The sequence below is a fragment of the Pomacea canaliculata genome, linkage group LG11 (genome assembly GCF_003073045.1).
Source record: "Pomacea canaliculata isolate SZHN2017 linkage group LG11, ASM307304v1, whole genome shotgun sequence".
Classification (NCBI taxonomy): Eukaryota; Metazoa; Mollusca; class Gastropoda; order Architaenioglossa; family Ampullariidae; genus Pomacea; species Pomacea canaliculata.
In genome coordinates, this window is record NC_037600.1 from 18,320,156 (window position 1) to 18,336,274 (window position 16,119).

The 16,119-nt window shown below is 44.9% G+C and overlaps 1 protein-coding gene across 3 annotated transcripts in view; it reads right to left on the bottom strand.

Annotated features, from left to right (window-relative positions):
- LOC112574861 (carboxyl-terminal PDZ ligand of neuronal nitric oxide synthase protein-like) overlaps nucleotides 1–16,119 on the bottom strand; it is a 50,885-nt gene that overhangs the window by 8,654 nt on the left and 26,112 nt on the right. For 2 of the 3 annotated variants that reach the window (XM_025256172.1, XM_025256175.1), the window contains exons 3-5: nucleotides 13,031–13,123; nucleotides 10,566–10,627; nucleotides 9,773–9,881 (exon numbers count right to left, since the gene is read on the bottom strand). In XM_025256172.1, the coding sequence (XP_025111957.1) occupies nucleotides 9,773–9,881; nucleotides 10,566–10,627; nucleotides 13,031–13,123 (264 nt within the window). The remainder of the gene's footprint in view (nucleotides 1–9,772; nucleotides 9,882–10,565; nucleotides 10,628–13,030; nucleotides 13,124–16,119) is intronic. The other variant, XM_025256173.1, reaches the window with a different exon arrangement.

Genomic DNA, 16,119 nt, shown 5'->3' on the forward strand with positions numbered 1-16,119 from the left:
GAAAGAATTGCCCCTTTATATTTTTTATATAAAATGTCAGTTTTACATCTTTCTCTCTATATTATATCTCTTAAACCTTTGATGTAAATTTTCGACAATATCAGCAAGTGGTTGCAAGCATCAAGTCGTATGCATGTGACCTCCATGACCAAGATCTTCTCTTGCACGTGACCACCACATAGACGACTCTTTTGCTTGTCAAGGCTGCTTTTTTTTTTTTGGTGGCCGCCTTCAATGCACTGAGAGCATAGATGACAGAAAACATGTACAACGTTTTGCGTAATGCATCCTCCCTCCCTCAATAAAATAACCAAAAACTGAGGGAGGAAATCGAATAAACAAATCTGCTGATTGATCGCCACCAGAGCGCGGCCTCGTTAACACATAATGAATCACTTCAACCCTCAGAAGAAATTATTCGCCCGAATGTAATTTACTTGTTCATCTGGATAATTCAATCCTTTTAATGTGAGACTCGAACAACAAATCACATTTCTGACGTTGGTTTTCCAGAACTGCCGTCCACTGAAAGCTCTTCATCTGAGAATCTTGGCGCCCTCGCCATCGCCCTCCTCCGTCACGTGACCTGCCTCAAGACTTCGTACTGGAGTGGCGAGTGCAAATCGCTGCTCGTCACTAGGACCAGTGCACAGCTTTGGGGCCGAATGGTAAAGAGGACTGAAATATTGGTAATTTTAACGCATAATGAGAACAGCTTCTAATTTCAAGGAGAAAGGATTGAGCATAAAACTACAAGACCTCACGGCGTCCTTAACACGCCAGCAGGCAGACAGTGAGCACTGCTCACAACAAAGTGACTGACATTTCAGAGTGGTAAGTAAAGTGGTAAGTAAAACATCATACTTCAGCACTCCTTCAGGACTGAGAATCGCTCTGGAACTTACTAAAGCTGAGTTGTCTGTGCCTGTGACAGGGTGTGACTCAGCCCCTGCCTTTACTTTCTACCGACAGCCCTTGCATCGAGATAAGAACAGCTTCGTAGATTCTCATGAAAACTCGTGTTTACAACATGGTTCATTAGAAGATAAATCATTAAAACATTATATTTTGTTTTGAAACCCAATCACGGATGGAGATACTTCATGAGCTCCAGTTGCAGGAGTCTAGGCGCTCGGTTTAGACGCATCTCCTTTCTAACGAGCACGAAGTTTGACTTCTCTGTGTATTTTCTCCATGGTGGGGAGCACACAGATATCCTCAACCATCCTTCATGCCAGTCTTGAGGTTAGAAAACATAACTGTTCAGCATACACAGAATCCATTTCACTTTCACTTTGTATATTCACACCATTAACAATTTTTATGGTCTATGATTCCTTGAGATTCGATCCACTGCCTGTGAAGTGTCTCCAGACAATGCACCTGTAGCTTGTCCTCAAGAAAACGGGTGGATAACTGATCTAGTCACAGTGACTATACACACCAAACACCCGGTCTCACCCAGAAGATACACCCTGGTCGTAACCAGTCGCCAGGTGAGAATCGTCTGCTACAGCCAACTACTTCACCGGTGCTGGAGAGAAGCAGCAAGAGGAGGAGCCAGAGTGAGGAGTGTTCAACGAGAGTGCAGAGAGAGTAGAGGGGGTAGCATGGTGCAGGATGCAGAGAAAGTGTGTGTGGGGTGTGTGGGGTGTGTGGGGTGTGTGGGTGGTGTGGGGTGTGTAGGGATGGGAGGGAAGAAGTTCTGTCGGCGCTCAACTTATCCTCAATGACGATGAAGCGCGCTCATTGAAGATGATAGCAGGCGTGCCATGACTCACTGATGGCCGGGTCAAGGGCGGCCCTTTCAGGCCAGTAGATGATAAGGCTAGAGGGTACACTCGTCTGCTCCATGCCGATAATGTTATCGCCCCTGCTGCACCACGGGTTATCTCCGCCTACCATTCGCTGCTCTTCTTACATCTCCACCCGATCAGTTCGTTCCCTTTGCTCTCGCTCCTTCAGGACATTCTGCCGAGCGACTTGCGGCGAGATGAAAAATCGTTTTACACTAGTATATCAAGGCAGATACAGTCGAGGTTTTTTTCTCAATATTCACTTGATTTTAATGCATCAACGCATACAAATATTTGTCGCTCCCTATCCTGTGGTAATACAAGAATCTCTGTATTAATGTAATGTATCTCCCTAAAAACATCTTAATCATCTTGGTTAAATGGTGTTTCGTTTAAAATTTCTGATTGCCGTACATTCGTAGTTTAGTTAACACTTCTGCAGTGAATACAGGCAACAGAAGTACTGTGTAATGGGCCCAACAATGCATTTATTGACTTCAATAAAACTGGAAAACAACAGAGAGCAGCTTGGTGTCGATGGCAAAATGTTAACCAAACATGGCAGCATCGACACTGACGAAGACGAGCGAAAAAAGATGCAGATGAACATTCTAAAATTTTCATCAACCTCATGCACAAAACACACAATTAAAGAAGCTACATCAGTTGCTACTAAGAAGCAAGGTACACAGAGAATCGACCCTACGTGGGTTCAAGTCCGACCCCGGGTACACAGAACATCCACTACATCAGCTCCTATCAAAGCTCGACGGAGGAGTTCGACAGTTCGTCACGCTCCGTGGAACGGATCTGATGTAACCTGACGACCTGGCGAGAAACAATTTTATTTCCGTGAGAAGCATCGCTGGGCGGACGGCAGAGTGGATGGAGGCTGAAGAACGGGGATCAGCACGCACGCATGCGCACTCCAGCGTCTCTGTGTGGTGTCTTCAAGCGTGGACGGCAGTAAGTACGTGTTATCGGGGTAGATAGGATGTTCATTGGCGGTATCTGTACCGAGGAGTGTTATCAGGGTAGACAGCATGTTCACTGTATCTGTACTGAGCGCAAGTCACGCCTGACTGTACTTGCAACGCTCCACGACTCACGTGCAGTCGGCTACACACCCGAGGTCAGCTTGGATGACGTGGCACCCACAGACCTCTGTAGGTAGTCATCAAGTGCATCAACCTTTTTGCGTAGAGACTTTATTTGAGCCTCCATCTGATGTTTGTGGGTTGCAGGTGAACAACTACAACACGTGTTATGAGCAGAAGTGAAAAACAATCAGCAACTTGGGGAAAGTAAAATGATAATTCAAACTCTCACTGAGACACTCGGAGGACCCTGGTCCTCTCGCTTTTCTCTCACCACTCACCATCACACACACAAGAGCAAGCAGTGGTTATTACAGGGCTTCACTTCAGCTCTGGTATTTCGAACTGCATCCGACTCCACCACTTCTATGATGTGGTTGTGGAAAAGCTTTCACTCCATTACAGCTTTGTTTAGCAAGGCTACTAAAAAAAGGTCGAAGATCAATTAGAAGGAATTGTCAGTTGTCTTTTTAAAAAGAAAAACAAAGCAAAAACAAAAACTAATGGGTGGCATCTTCGCCATCTTACTTGACTTCTTGATTTATTTCATGCCTTCGTTCACTCAGGAATCTGTGCTGTGTCACCTCCAGCTTTTTTGGGCATCTTCCGTCAGGCAGACAGTTTAGAATTTTAACTGGCAAAAACTGCTATTTCCTCCACAGCTTTCCCCTCGTGTAAGCAGTTTATTAGATGATGATGATGGTGGTGGTGGTGGTGGTGGTGGTGATGTTAATAAGATATGCAAATACAAAAGAGTAAAATCCACAAATGGAGAATTACAGACTTAAAAGGAAGGCATTGGCAGACCAGAGTTTAGTTTTAGTTTATTCCTTGTTACTCCTAGAGGAGCATAGAACCACAACAACACCTCGCCAGCGGACTCGGTTTTGAGCAGCCTCTCTCAGTTGGTCCTATGAACATATCAATAAAGAAACAAACACGAAGACAACAGCAATATACTTGTCAAGGTGTGAGACCTCGCAGTCAAAGCAAAGTGGAGAAAAGCTGGTTGTCGCACTAGTTGTAAGTTTTGTTTTGAATAAATGTGAGGGCGGGAGAAGAATGCAACATGGTGATGAGCAGAGGACAACGGTTATTAACTCCTGTCACCCAGGAAGCCTCAGTCAGCGACATGGCAGTCTGGAAAATTCTTGGAGCAGGACTGGCGAGGGCACAGACACCACGTGACTTCAACTGACAACGCTTAGGCGCACAGACCTGATGTCTAATCCACAGAAAATGTGAGGAAGCTCACTGTCCGGAGAGCAGAAAAAAAGAAAATTGTACGATCCGCAAAGAAGAAGAAGAAAAAAAGACATTTTCATTGACGTGGAGAGCAATTAATCCTGTAAAGCCGAGAACTACAGACGAGTTAAAGTTTGTGTTGTCTCTGAAGAAGCAATTGCCATTTTTTTGGTTGCTACATCACAAAATAATTGCGTTTGAAAATGCATTTTACTAGGGTACATTCACTCAATTCAGTGTAGAAAGATTCCCCCTCCCTTCTCCCCCAACAGCTTCAAGTTTTATTGGCAAGGACACAAGCCAAGAGCTCAGTGGAAAGCCGAGAGACTTCCTAAGTAACACTACATTTTCTTCCATCTGGTCTGTGCATCTTGCGCCCTGAGGTTCGTGACCATCCATCCCAGCCCCCAGTCCGAGGCGACATTGAGTGGATTGTTCGTTGCAGTGTCTTCAGGCTCCCTGGAGGAATCGACCCTTGGCAGCAGCAGAGGTCCTCGAGCGCCACGTGACCCCAAGAAGCCAGCAGCTGAAGTCTTGGCGGCTTCGTGCCTCACACGATAACACTCCATCGTTCACAAGTCGCCCCGGCTTCATTAAAACTTCAAGACGCTTGTGATAATAATCAAATTACCGCTAAACACAATGGCCTCCTGGCGCTTAGCTATCTTCTGAGAGAAAAACCGACCACCTTGTGTTTCATTATCTTTATATCGTAGACCGCTAATCAAACTAATGCAGCTTCGGGTGGTGATATTTTTCTCGATCACTTTAACACCAACAAGAGGTGGGCTTGCCAGCCAGTCATGAGTGCAAGATGTCCACCTCACCCAGATGGTACAGTGTTTGTTCAGTATGTAATTTTTCATCCAAAAGAGGCTTATAGAAATTCTGATGGACCTCACCGTCTTCTTGCCTACCCGCTCCAGCTAATGCCATCTCCCTTTCTGGCTTTTCGCAACAAGAGGCTCGGTCTCGAGCAAACTTTCTACAGGATTTCCCCGCTGATTTGTGGGAAACTGCCATTGGCTCAGTAAAGCTTTAAGACTTCCTATAAAAACGATGATAGGTTCCTTAATGTGTTTTAGGTGGGAAAAAACTGGAAATAGGAGCGGAGGTGAGCGTGATTTGTCTGTGACAGTTTCTTGAGAGGCACACTGTCTCGGGGGCTGGCTGCGCACACTACTCACCGGATAAAGCCGAGAAGCTCTTTTCTCAGCGGGGCCATTTATCACACAGTCCTCTTTCTGGCCACCATTAAGGAGCAGAAAAGTGCCCTTAAGCGTTCTGGTGCCCATGGTAACACAAGTAAATTCTCTTCAGAATTAGCAGCTTCAGAGAGAATCATCAAGAGTGGCAATATGTTGCTACTGGAAAAATAGGAAGATCAGCAAAAAGCTTGCGATGGTACTAACACACGACAAAACTCTCGGCTAATCTCATCCCCACGTGAAAACACTTGCTGCTATTTTTAGCACAAGGTATAAACACTGCACGCTACTCACTCACAGTGAAAGGTCTCCGGGAGCTACTTACCACACCATGTAAAAGCAATAAGTTTGCTGTTCCACCCACAGTACTCAGACACTGAGTATGCTATTAACCGTATAATAGGAATCTGACAACATCAACAACCATCAAACCGTTTTGTGAAAAAGGTAGTGGTGAAAAATGGGAGGAGGAGACGACGTTAACATCACATCACAACACAACACATCAACATCACATCACAACACAACACAACACATCAACATCACATCACATCACAACACAACGTTAACATCACAAAATGACGTCAGCATCACATGACCTCACAACAGGTGGCCTCGCTGCCCAGGCCACAAAAATAAAGCCCCTTCTCCCTCCAAGAAAGCGACCTTTGACTGCTGTGACCCCCGCTGCTGTGATGTAATGCCGCCCGAGCCTTTTTCTGTCGTTGTAATTAAAGCAAAAATTACATTCGCGAGTTGCTTTCAATGGATCCTTATCTCTCAGTTTTAAAAAGCAGAGTGCTGAGCACGGTGGCTGCTTGCTGAAGGCAGACGTTGTAGGGAAGCAGGGGGAACACATGGACAGACAACAATCAGTCGTCTGTGTGACCAACAGCTACAGAGTTGTCTCGCTGACTACTGTCCGGTGTCAGTGCATTCAGGGAATACTTTATTTTCAATCAGCTATTGTCCAAACAACAGGAAGACAATCAATTATGACAAATCATCAAAGTGTAACGGCTCTCGGTATGGTAATGGTTTGTAACAGAAAAGTACTGAGTAACGGCTGAAGGCTAAGGCAACTACATCACTATAAAATGCTCAGCGACGAACACCACAAACAATAAGCACAACTCTCAAGAGGTGTCACATATTGGACATGAGACAGAACCAAACTGCACAACGAAATAGGTCGGCAGTCAGTTTACAAAATTTCAATGTTTAAAAATCTCTCACAGAGCTAAAACTTTAGACGAAAAGAACTGTTCGTCATTTTCTTTGCAACAAAACTTCCTCAGCCATTATCAAGGACGCGTGGCGATGAGACCTGGCCGCCAACAGTGAGTCGCTGAGCATGACGATAACACAGTCAATGAGCACGACGATAACACAGTCAACGAGCACGACGATAACACAGTCAATGAGCACGACGATAAGAGGTCAGCGTCAGATCTCCCATCATGCATCCGTCATACAGGGGTCATTCAAGTGGCAAGCGGAAAACAACCTTCCACAGTTTAGGTCACGTGCAGCCAACAGTACCCTGGGAAGCTAGCGGGTAGATAGCACGTGTGATGAAGGTGTTTTTCCTTCCCCTATATTTTTTTCCCAAAGCCAAGCACCACCAAGGGTTGGTCCAACATGTCTGCTGCGCACTAAGGAGAGAGCAGAGGGTCTCACACCTCCCGCTGACATCGCCATCACATCTTATCTCCTCACAGTTCCTGTTTTGCTCCAGGAGCACGGGACATCGACTACACCTCACCTCATCGCCAGGTGGCATGACAGACAACAGACAAAGATAAAACACAGATAAAAGGTGTGAAAGTGGGAATGGGGAAGCTGACGGCAAGAGATGAATGACAATAATATGATATTTAAGAATATGGAAACAAGTAAAATATTTTAGTGTAGGTCCCCCACCCTCTGGCATTATTATCTCGAGGGTACACTCACAACAAGTCGGGTACCTCGACAGTACTGTTTGAATCTACACCAACTGGCTACTTTGCTGTTGCTTATGCTGCTTGCACTACTTGTGAATGTGATGTGATGTGATGTGATGCCAAGAGATGCTGACAACCTGCAGCAGCAACACTTCACCACCCTCCATCTGACATTGGCCAAATCAATATGCTTTCTGTATGGAGCGCATATTTCTCCGGGCTGCGGTGCTTTCTGTGTGAAGTGAATATTTATCGAGGCCGCTACTGATTAATGCCTGGGTGTGATAAAGCAAGAAAAATATCCTTCCTACAGCGATTCATGGAAGACGATTGCATCGTTTACTTGGCTCTCCGTATTCATTTCGCTTTGACCACTCGCTCCCCATCCATCATCACACCACCACCACCACCACCTTCACCACCACCACCACCGCCTCCTCTACCAGCAGAAGAACATCAAAAGACACCGCTTGTAGTCCGTGGCTGCAGTACCAGAAAAACCTCGTTATAATTTCATTGCTTTGAAACTTTCTTAAGGAAAGGTCCGAATGTTGTGTACAACTTGTATTTAGCAACTCAGGATGTGGCCAGCGGTCTGGTGTGCTGCTGACAGCGACCTCAGCTTGTGGATGACATTCCCTAAGTGGTCACAGCAAGTGGACATCAACTCACTGGTGAGTCTGTTGGCACGAACTCATTGCTAACTCATGTACTGACATTTTCATCGGAATGTACAGTGTTGTATCCACTCACTCCATATAGGAACATGTTCACCCGAGTATATAGTGTAGTATTACTTCACTACCTGCACTCAGCCTCTCACAGAACCCTATAGAACCCGGCAAACAAGACTTTCCCCAATCTTTGGGTCGCTGGGTGTGAGTATGGTGGTCATCTCCTCCCCCTCTAGGCAGCTGGATACCCGTTTGCCCGAAGCCTCGAACCTTTCCACCCTCGACCGAGAGGGAGCGACATCGCACGCGAGGAAGTGTTTTGTGGCCTCATGGAATATTTATTACCCTCCTCATAGCCATGTCCACGTGCTTTAAGCAGACACGTTCATCGCATTCTGCTCTAATCATTCTTCTTCCTCTTTTTTTTTCTCTCTCGCTGTCGTCCACCCACCATTATTCTATTTTCACGCCCCCGCACTCTTTCTTTCATATGTTCATTCTCTGGCTTACACGCAAATACCTCTGACCTGCAAGTGCGTTCCTCGGGAGTATATTGATGGTTGTGAAAAAATAAATTCTGAAGAGAGTTCCTACAGCTAAAGACGACTAATCCCTGTAGACAGCGAGCAGGGATGTTGAAGGTGGACAAGTACACATTCCTCATGTACACACTGACACACGCACTTACACGTGTACACCACTCGTGTAACTGTGAGTGGTAACTCATGTACACACTGCGATGGATCGTACACACTCCTGTACACACTGAAATGCATGATGCACTATGATGTACACACTACTCATGATGTACACTGTGATGTACATACTGTTCATGTACACACTCATCAGGGACAGGAAGGTAGCGCGATGAAAAACTTCTTTCTCCCTCTCCCTAGTTTTTCCCTCTCTGCCTCACCTGCCTCACCTGCCTCACCTGTATGCTGGCTGTCGAACGTGTCTCCCACCTTTCCTCGGCGTCTGATTGATCACCCTCGCAACTGGCTGCAAGATTCGCGGGACTAAATTACTCTTTGAAGTGACAGCTTTTGTTCGAATCCTCCTAATATTGGCTTTTTTCCGATAAAGGAACAACAGACATGGCTGCGGTGTTTACATGTTTGCTTAGCTTTACAAGCACAATACTTTAGAAATTTCGCGTCAGCACGTGATGTAAAGAGAGTAAACCGGTCAGGTGAGAGAAAACAAGGGCCAGGTGCCGGGTATGTGTCCAGCTATAGTGAACACCTAACAGTCAGTTGAGATGCTTCTACAATATGAGTAATGTAACGGATTGCTTTGATGGTATTCGAGAACTCAAATCAAATATGAATGAAGAATGAAACACTCCAACAACGGCGGAAAGTTATCTAATGGTGGACAGAAAAGACAGCGACTATTGTTACCATACACCCGATTCCAGACCTACACCGGATTCCAAACACCAGATTCCAGACCTACACCGGATTCCAATATAAACAACAGGGTGAGAAGTGGTGGCTTGTGAATGCAGTCGCCGAGAAATAAACATACATGTATGTTGGTACCCTGCACTCTGATCTACTATCAATGTTAAAACTACAGATGGAATGCTGTTGCCACGAACCTTATCTTTTACATAACAACTCACAACACACAATTAACCGACAAAACGGTGTCTGTGTGATGGCCAATACATTATCTCAGAAAAGCTGTAAAGGTTTCAAGTCGCCTCACGTCTGCAACTCATGTGATTCCTTCTGCTGTAAGTGTTTGGACGAAGCCAGTCAGGGTTCAGTTCCCACCAGGTGCCCGAGCTTCACCACTCACCTTCTTGTAGGCCTTGAAGACATTGCACTTGAAGACGTTGCTGGGGCCGTCCCGCGCGATGTAGCTCCAGATCTTGAGGTCCTGCGAGTCGTGCGACACGTAGAAAATCCTGGAACCGAACCAACATGTTACATGTTTACAGGAAATGACATATTGTGGACCTCCAGTCAGGTACATAGCACACTGCTAGGCGCTTAACTTGGTGGCTAGCCAGACAGCTTAGCTGACTGCTTGGGGTTAGCCATGCAGCTAGTACCTAGAGGTAGCCATGGATTGTTTGTTTAATCGACGAGCAAGATGCTAACAGAACTTAGCAAACCAAACAGAAAGCAGCAACCAAACAAAAAGCAGCCAACCAACTGTGTGAACGGCGATGTTTCAGTCGCTGGCATCAGGCGATGAGGGAGGATCGCTGGCTTAATGCCACGTGTAAAAAAATGTGGAACACAAACAGGGGGAAGCGACTGAGTGTCCTGTCGGGAAAGCTGGCATTACAAGCAGCGTGAAAGCCGTTTGACAGTGATTGATATCAAGAGTCAAACAGTGGAAAATCCATTCAGCCATGATTGCCACAAAAAGAGTTAAAGAATTTAAAAAAAGTCTGGTCGTCACATGCAGTCCCCCATTTCCCCCGCACACAATGTTGACTTCCATTGTTATTGAGAATCCTAGACTGGACTTAACAACTGTGTGCAATGCATTACAATAACATAAACTAAAAGAGTATGCAGAGAGAAAGAAGCAGAGTGAGAAATTGAAGATTATAAGACACAGCGTATATAGGGTTGGTTACCTGTATATAGGATGATGCATGACCAACAGCCGACTCTCATCCCAGTTCCACTGGTTCTTCTGCTGCAAGCATCACAAGAAGTGACTTTAATAAGAGGTTGTGTTGAGATTCATTCTAAAACAGATAAAGTTTGAAATCACGAAGACACACTAAATACTGCATGAGGAGGAAATATGATGAAAAAAAAAAAGATGAAAGCCTGCCGTGACAGTGGAGGACCCCAGTCACCTGATTCAGATAATGTTCTCCTTTCTCAACGATGGTCAGGAAACTTAATGATCAATCAGCCCGGTACAACAAACAAAAAGCTGAGGTAGCTCTCACAGAACTCTTGCAGTTTTCGTTGTTGTCACGACTATCCACTCACCTCCTCCCACACACAGCACCTCTACATGTCCCATCCTCCCACCGGGGCAATGTTCTGACCCCTGACCTTCATTACACCGTGTTCTGCGGGTGTTGTCTGTACATGCACCATGTTCAGGCTTCGGAGTTTTTGTCTTCACGTGATTATCGACACAAATAAGGAAATAATTTGTTATTTTTGGTTTTTCTTGGAAAAGAGAGGAGTGTTTGGGGGAGAACGGGTGAGTCTCGATACGCAATGCTCAATCACTGACAAATCTCCCCGGTCCTTGCAAGACAATTACATCCTCCTGCTGTACAGGGACGCTTCCTGTTCCCTGTGGGCAAAGTAGGGCCACAACTGAAAAAAAAAACATTCACGAGTCCGGATGGGCAGGAGCAGCTAATCAAAGCCTGGAGGAGTCTCCGGACAAACAGGAATATGCAAAACGCCCATCAACAGTTTCCGGCAAATCAAATCACTCGTCACCGGCGAAATCCTAGGCAAGTGACCTCCGGAACACAATTATAGCGCCACCGGCTCGCACGTGCGCTCAGCAGCGGATGATCCACAGGTCAGGCCCAGCTATAGAGATGTTTCTCTTCAAAGACTTGGCGCTGTAGTCAGGCTCAGGACCTGCTCAAACACTTTCAAGGCTGGGGAACTGTGCGGCGAGGTTCAGGCAATATTCACGAACACGTGCACGATGATACAAGAGGATGAGGGCAAGGCCAGCGATCATTGGACCTCTCACCGTTCACAGTACAGGTGGATGCTAGATGGAGATTCACTGTTCACAGTAATATTCACAGAATATGGCGTAGGCATCGGTTGGTAAAGGTCTGGAGCTTGTTGTTGATGGTGTTTGTCACTCTCCAGGTCTTAGAACCATACAGTAGGACTGCCTTCACATTGGTGTTGAAGATGCGGGTCTTACAGTGGAAGGATAATGTTCGGGAGTTCCAGATGTGGTGTAGGATGTTGAAAGCATGCCTGGCCTTGTTGATGCGGCTTCTGATGTCATCGTCCTCTCCACCGTCCTTGTTGACAATGCTCCCCAGATACGTGAAGCGGTCTGTTTCTAGGATGTTCCTTCCTTAAAGTTGGATTGGGAGTTCCTGTTTGTTGTTGATTCTCATCACCTCTGTTTTCTTTCTGTTGACCTGTAAGTCAGTCTTCTCTGCTTCCTCTGCGAGCTTACTCAGTTTGGTTTGTGCATGCTGTTGCCGATGAGACAGGAGACTAATGTCATCTAGACAGTCCAGGTCCTCTAGTTGTTTGGTGAAGGTCCAGTGGATACCGGTGTTGTTGTCTTGGGTTGTCTTGCACATAATCCAGTCTATGACCATCAGGAAGATTGTTGGTAATAATATTGGTGTTTCCTTATTTGTATTTTTTAAAATCTCATGAATCTGCACATCCTGTTCCACGCTTACAAACTTTCACCCACCCCTACTTGAAGTGGCCTTATGCACTTATTGACCCTCCCTTGAAAAGGTCGATGTGCTTATTGATTTCCTATCCCCCCTTGAAATGGGTCGATGTGCTCATTGACCCCCCTCCCCGAGATGAGTCGATGAACTTATTAACCTTGTACTCTTGACATGGGTGCTTATCGATAAAATTTGTTTGGTCCTCCGTTCGCTGTATCCAACACATTTTTATTTTGCTACAGCATTCGATCACCGGTAGTAAAAAGAGGAAGCAAGAGGATATTGTAGATTATGTTTTTTTATCCATGGGAATTTAAATATTAAATGTGTAATATGTCCTGCTGACAACTCTGAAAAGGTTTGTAATACCTTGACCCTTGACCAAACAAGTGTAACAACTCTATGTCTATTTGGTATGAACCAAGCATGTTTTATTCATTCAGCCCTCAGGTAGTGTTACAGTTACACAAACATGGTTTCCACCTCCTCACACTTTGGGTCATGTAAGGACTCCACTTGTAAAGACTGGGCGAGGTGACAATTTTTGTCAAGCCCGTCTGCCAACCAGTTCATTGCACGATTCCTTCTGTGATGTTAATTTTTGAACCAGAAAAAACACTGCCAATATGGAACGACCTTTGACCTAAACATTACTAGTGACATTCAAGGGAGGTCAATCTTCTTACCTTTTTGTTTTTCCGCAGAACCACTTTGACACCCTCTACAGAAATGGTCAGCATTACCTTCTTCTTCTTGATGGCCTTTGCTTTAAACTCGTACTGAAAAACACAGACAGGTTATATATAAATATTATAAATACAGGTTAGCGGTAGAAGTTCTCTTTGCCTATGTCTCTGTTTTCAGTGTGTTGTAAGTGTTTGCTGTGTCGACACCTTCTCAAACTACAGTTTTGGTGTTTGTTTATTGCAGTTACAACGTGTAAACACATAAACCACACAGTCTTTGGAACCCGCTATTACTATTGAAAAGAAAAAAAGGGAAAAAATATGTGTAGTGGAACACACACTTTCATCCTACAAACTGTTTTGACATATTTTGTGCTACCTCATACACGGAATTTACATGCAAAACAACTCCAAACTGGCAAAAAGGCAGAAATAACTAAATTACCGTTTCTGTTTAGTGTTTGTAGATTTTCTGTACCGCTAAACTATTCAGTTTCAAAATATAAATTTATTAAATATGTCATCATCTCCTGATTACCAATGATGTGTTTATTGAGTTTGCCTGCGCTGCTGAAGGAGACCAAAGTCGACAACAGCAAAGAAGCCATCCCCCAACTTTATTCGGTTGTTGAGGCGGATGAGTGAGGAGGTGTCAGAGACCGCACATTTTATTGGCCAACCCTTCTCCCTTACTTTCCCCAACCCTCCTTTTAGTGACAGCTGGTCGACTTGGAGAAGTTTGTTGCGCCACACGGGTATCGAATCGGCGTACCTTCGGGTTCGAGCGCCAGTACTCTAAACACTCAGCTGCTTCCTTGATTCCTAGCAGCACAGGTAAGCACAGGCCACCCGACTAAACGAAGGCCCCAGCAGCTTTAGTGTCAGCACATTTTGTCAACAAGAGCTGTTCTGACATTCTTCTAAACTAGAGAATCATCTAAAGAAAAATATCGTCAGAAGCTAGTAAAGATTATTTTGTCACCTTATCTTCTGTCTTCACTTTTTAAATTTACTTCTTCATTTTTTTAAACGATTATGTAAAGATTTTGTGCAGCTTTATTAAATACACCTTAGAGCCGAAGATTGGAACAAAGACACCAGCAGATAAAATCACAGGAACTGGCAATTAAAAATGCACACATACATAGTCTGTGCAAATGTGTTGAAGTTCGGATCCATGGTCTGGACCTTGAGGTCAATGGCACTACTTGAATTTTAGTCTTTGACATCACATCGCCTAAAATGGTCTCACTTTCATCTAATATTTTATTTATGAAAAGTTTGACAGTTTTGTTACTGCATATTTTGTCTGTCTGACATCCGATCAAAGTTGAGGACCGTTGCAAGGACGCCTTATTTTACATCCCTGTTTTCTGGGACAGGAATTAATTTCACAGACTGACTCCCTCTCAGTCCGTCCCCTTATCATGGTCAGAAATACTAGATGTTACACTTCGATCTCAGCATTGTGTGCTGATTACACTGGTCATTTCCACTTTTCGTATAAAACAAAACTAATCTGACAAAGGCAACTTTAGAACCTCAGTTTTCAATCCATTAGACAATCGCTATTTCCATAGTTGTGTGTAAACTAATAGTTCTGCCGACATTCAAGCTCGAACACAACTGTTGTCTATCGGAAAAGCGCCTCAGACTCAGACAAACTACTAGTCTGGGGCTCTACCCAGAGAGATAAAGGGCAGACACGTGCAAAGCTGCAGCTACCCCACCCTGATGAAATATTACAACTGTCGCTACTTGAGCAAAACAGTATTTAGGGCGCCCTCTGGGATCAGATTATCTGAATTTAATGGCTTGTGCATCAACAATCCACAGCCGCTGCCCTAAAATGTTTTAGCGGTCTGAGGTATATCACATTCTTCAGTCTTACAGGTCTGGGATGGTGTTTTGGGTGGATGAAGACATCGACGATAGAGAGGAAGAGAGACTGACGACTCAAGTGGCAATGAGACAGGCACTCGTTCTTTCCGTCTGTCCATCATGCCGTGCGTTAGCTTTGCTGTTATTAGAGTGAAAAATAATGTGTCCAACCTTCAAAGTGAAAAAAGTGTCATATATTTGGGGGACGAGTTTCATTGCTTGTTCTTACACCATCCTGAATTCCAAAATTTGCTTCTGAATTATTTCTGGCCATCATTCAAAGGCGTACAAGCGTAGTGATGAGTGACAGCCTGTAAATTGAAACATCTTTATTTGTTTAATTACATTTGTCTTCTACAAATTTCTATTGTAGCACCGTATCTCTGCAGTCATCATCATCATCATCATCATGATGCATGCCTCCAGGGCACAGTGTACACAGTGTAGAGCTGTGGGTGCCCCCAGGGCACAGTGTACCAGAAGCAGGGTGTAGAGCTGTGGGTGCCCCCAGGGCACAGTGTACTAGAAGCAGGGTGTAGAGCTGTGGGTGCCCCCAGGGCTGGTCTGCAGCTGAAGACCGTGGTGTAATCTTTGGCGATGCCCGGCGAGAGACACCGTTAATAAACTGTGTTGGGACAGAAATGAGATGGCCGTCAGCTTGTCAGATCGACGGCAGGATGGCGGTCTGGGGCCAAACTCTCATTTCACAGTCCTCCAAGCTCTGAGGAGAATCTTTCATTTCACAACTCTCTCTCTCTCAGTTCTGGCGAAAAACGCCCTTATCTGCCATCGTGCCGAGTTTGAGTAGAGGATGGAGAGAGAGAGAGAGAGGCAGAGAAGCAAAACATTGCAAAGAGGCTTTTCCTCGGCGACAAACAACTGTTGCTCGTACAAGGAAGACATCCAACCTTTTGTGAAAACTGTCACCAGAAACGGAAACAGATTATTTGGCTGACACATCAAACAATGCGCCAGGTGAAAGCAATGTTTATGGGTTTTACTTGTTATTTCTGGACCATGTGGTTCAAGACAAAGTTTTATATAATACTTGGGTTTCGTAGCCTCCACGGTTTTTGTTTTAAGGGAAGTTTGTCAGCTCATTTATGGCAAGCACAATTAATGTGAGATACATTCTAAATAAAGCTCACATTGTACTCACTCGACAAAATAATTCTTAAAACCAGACTGGTTGACATACTCGTTCTCAG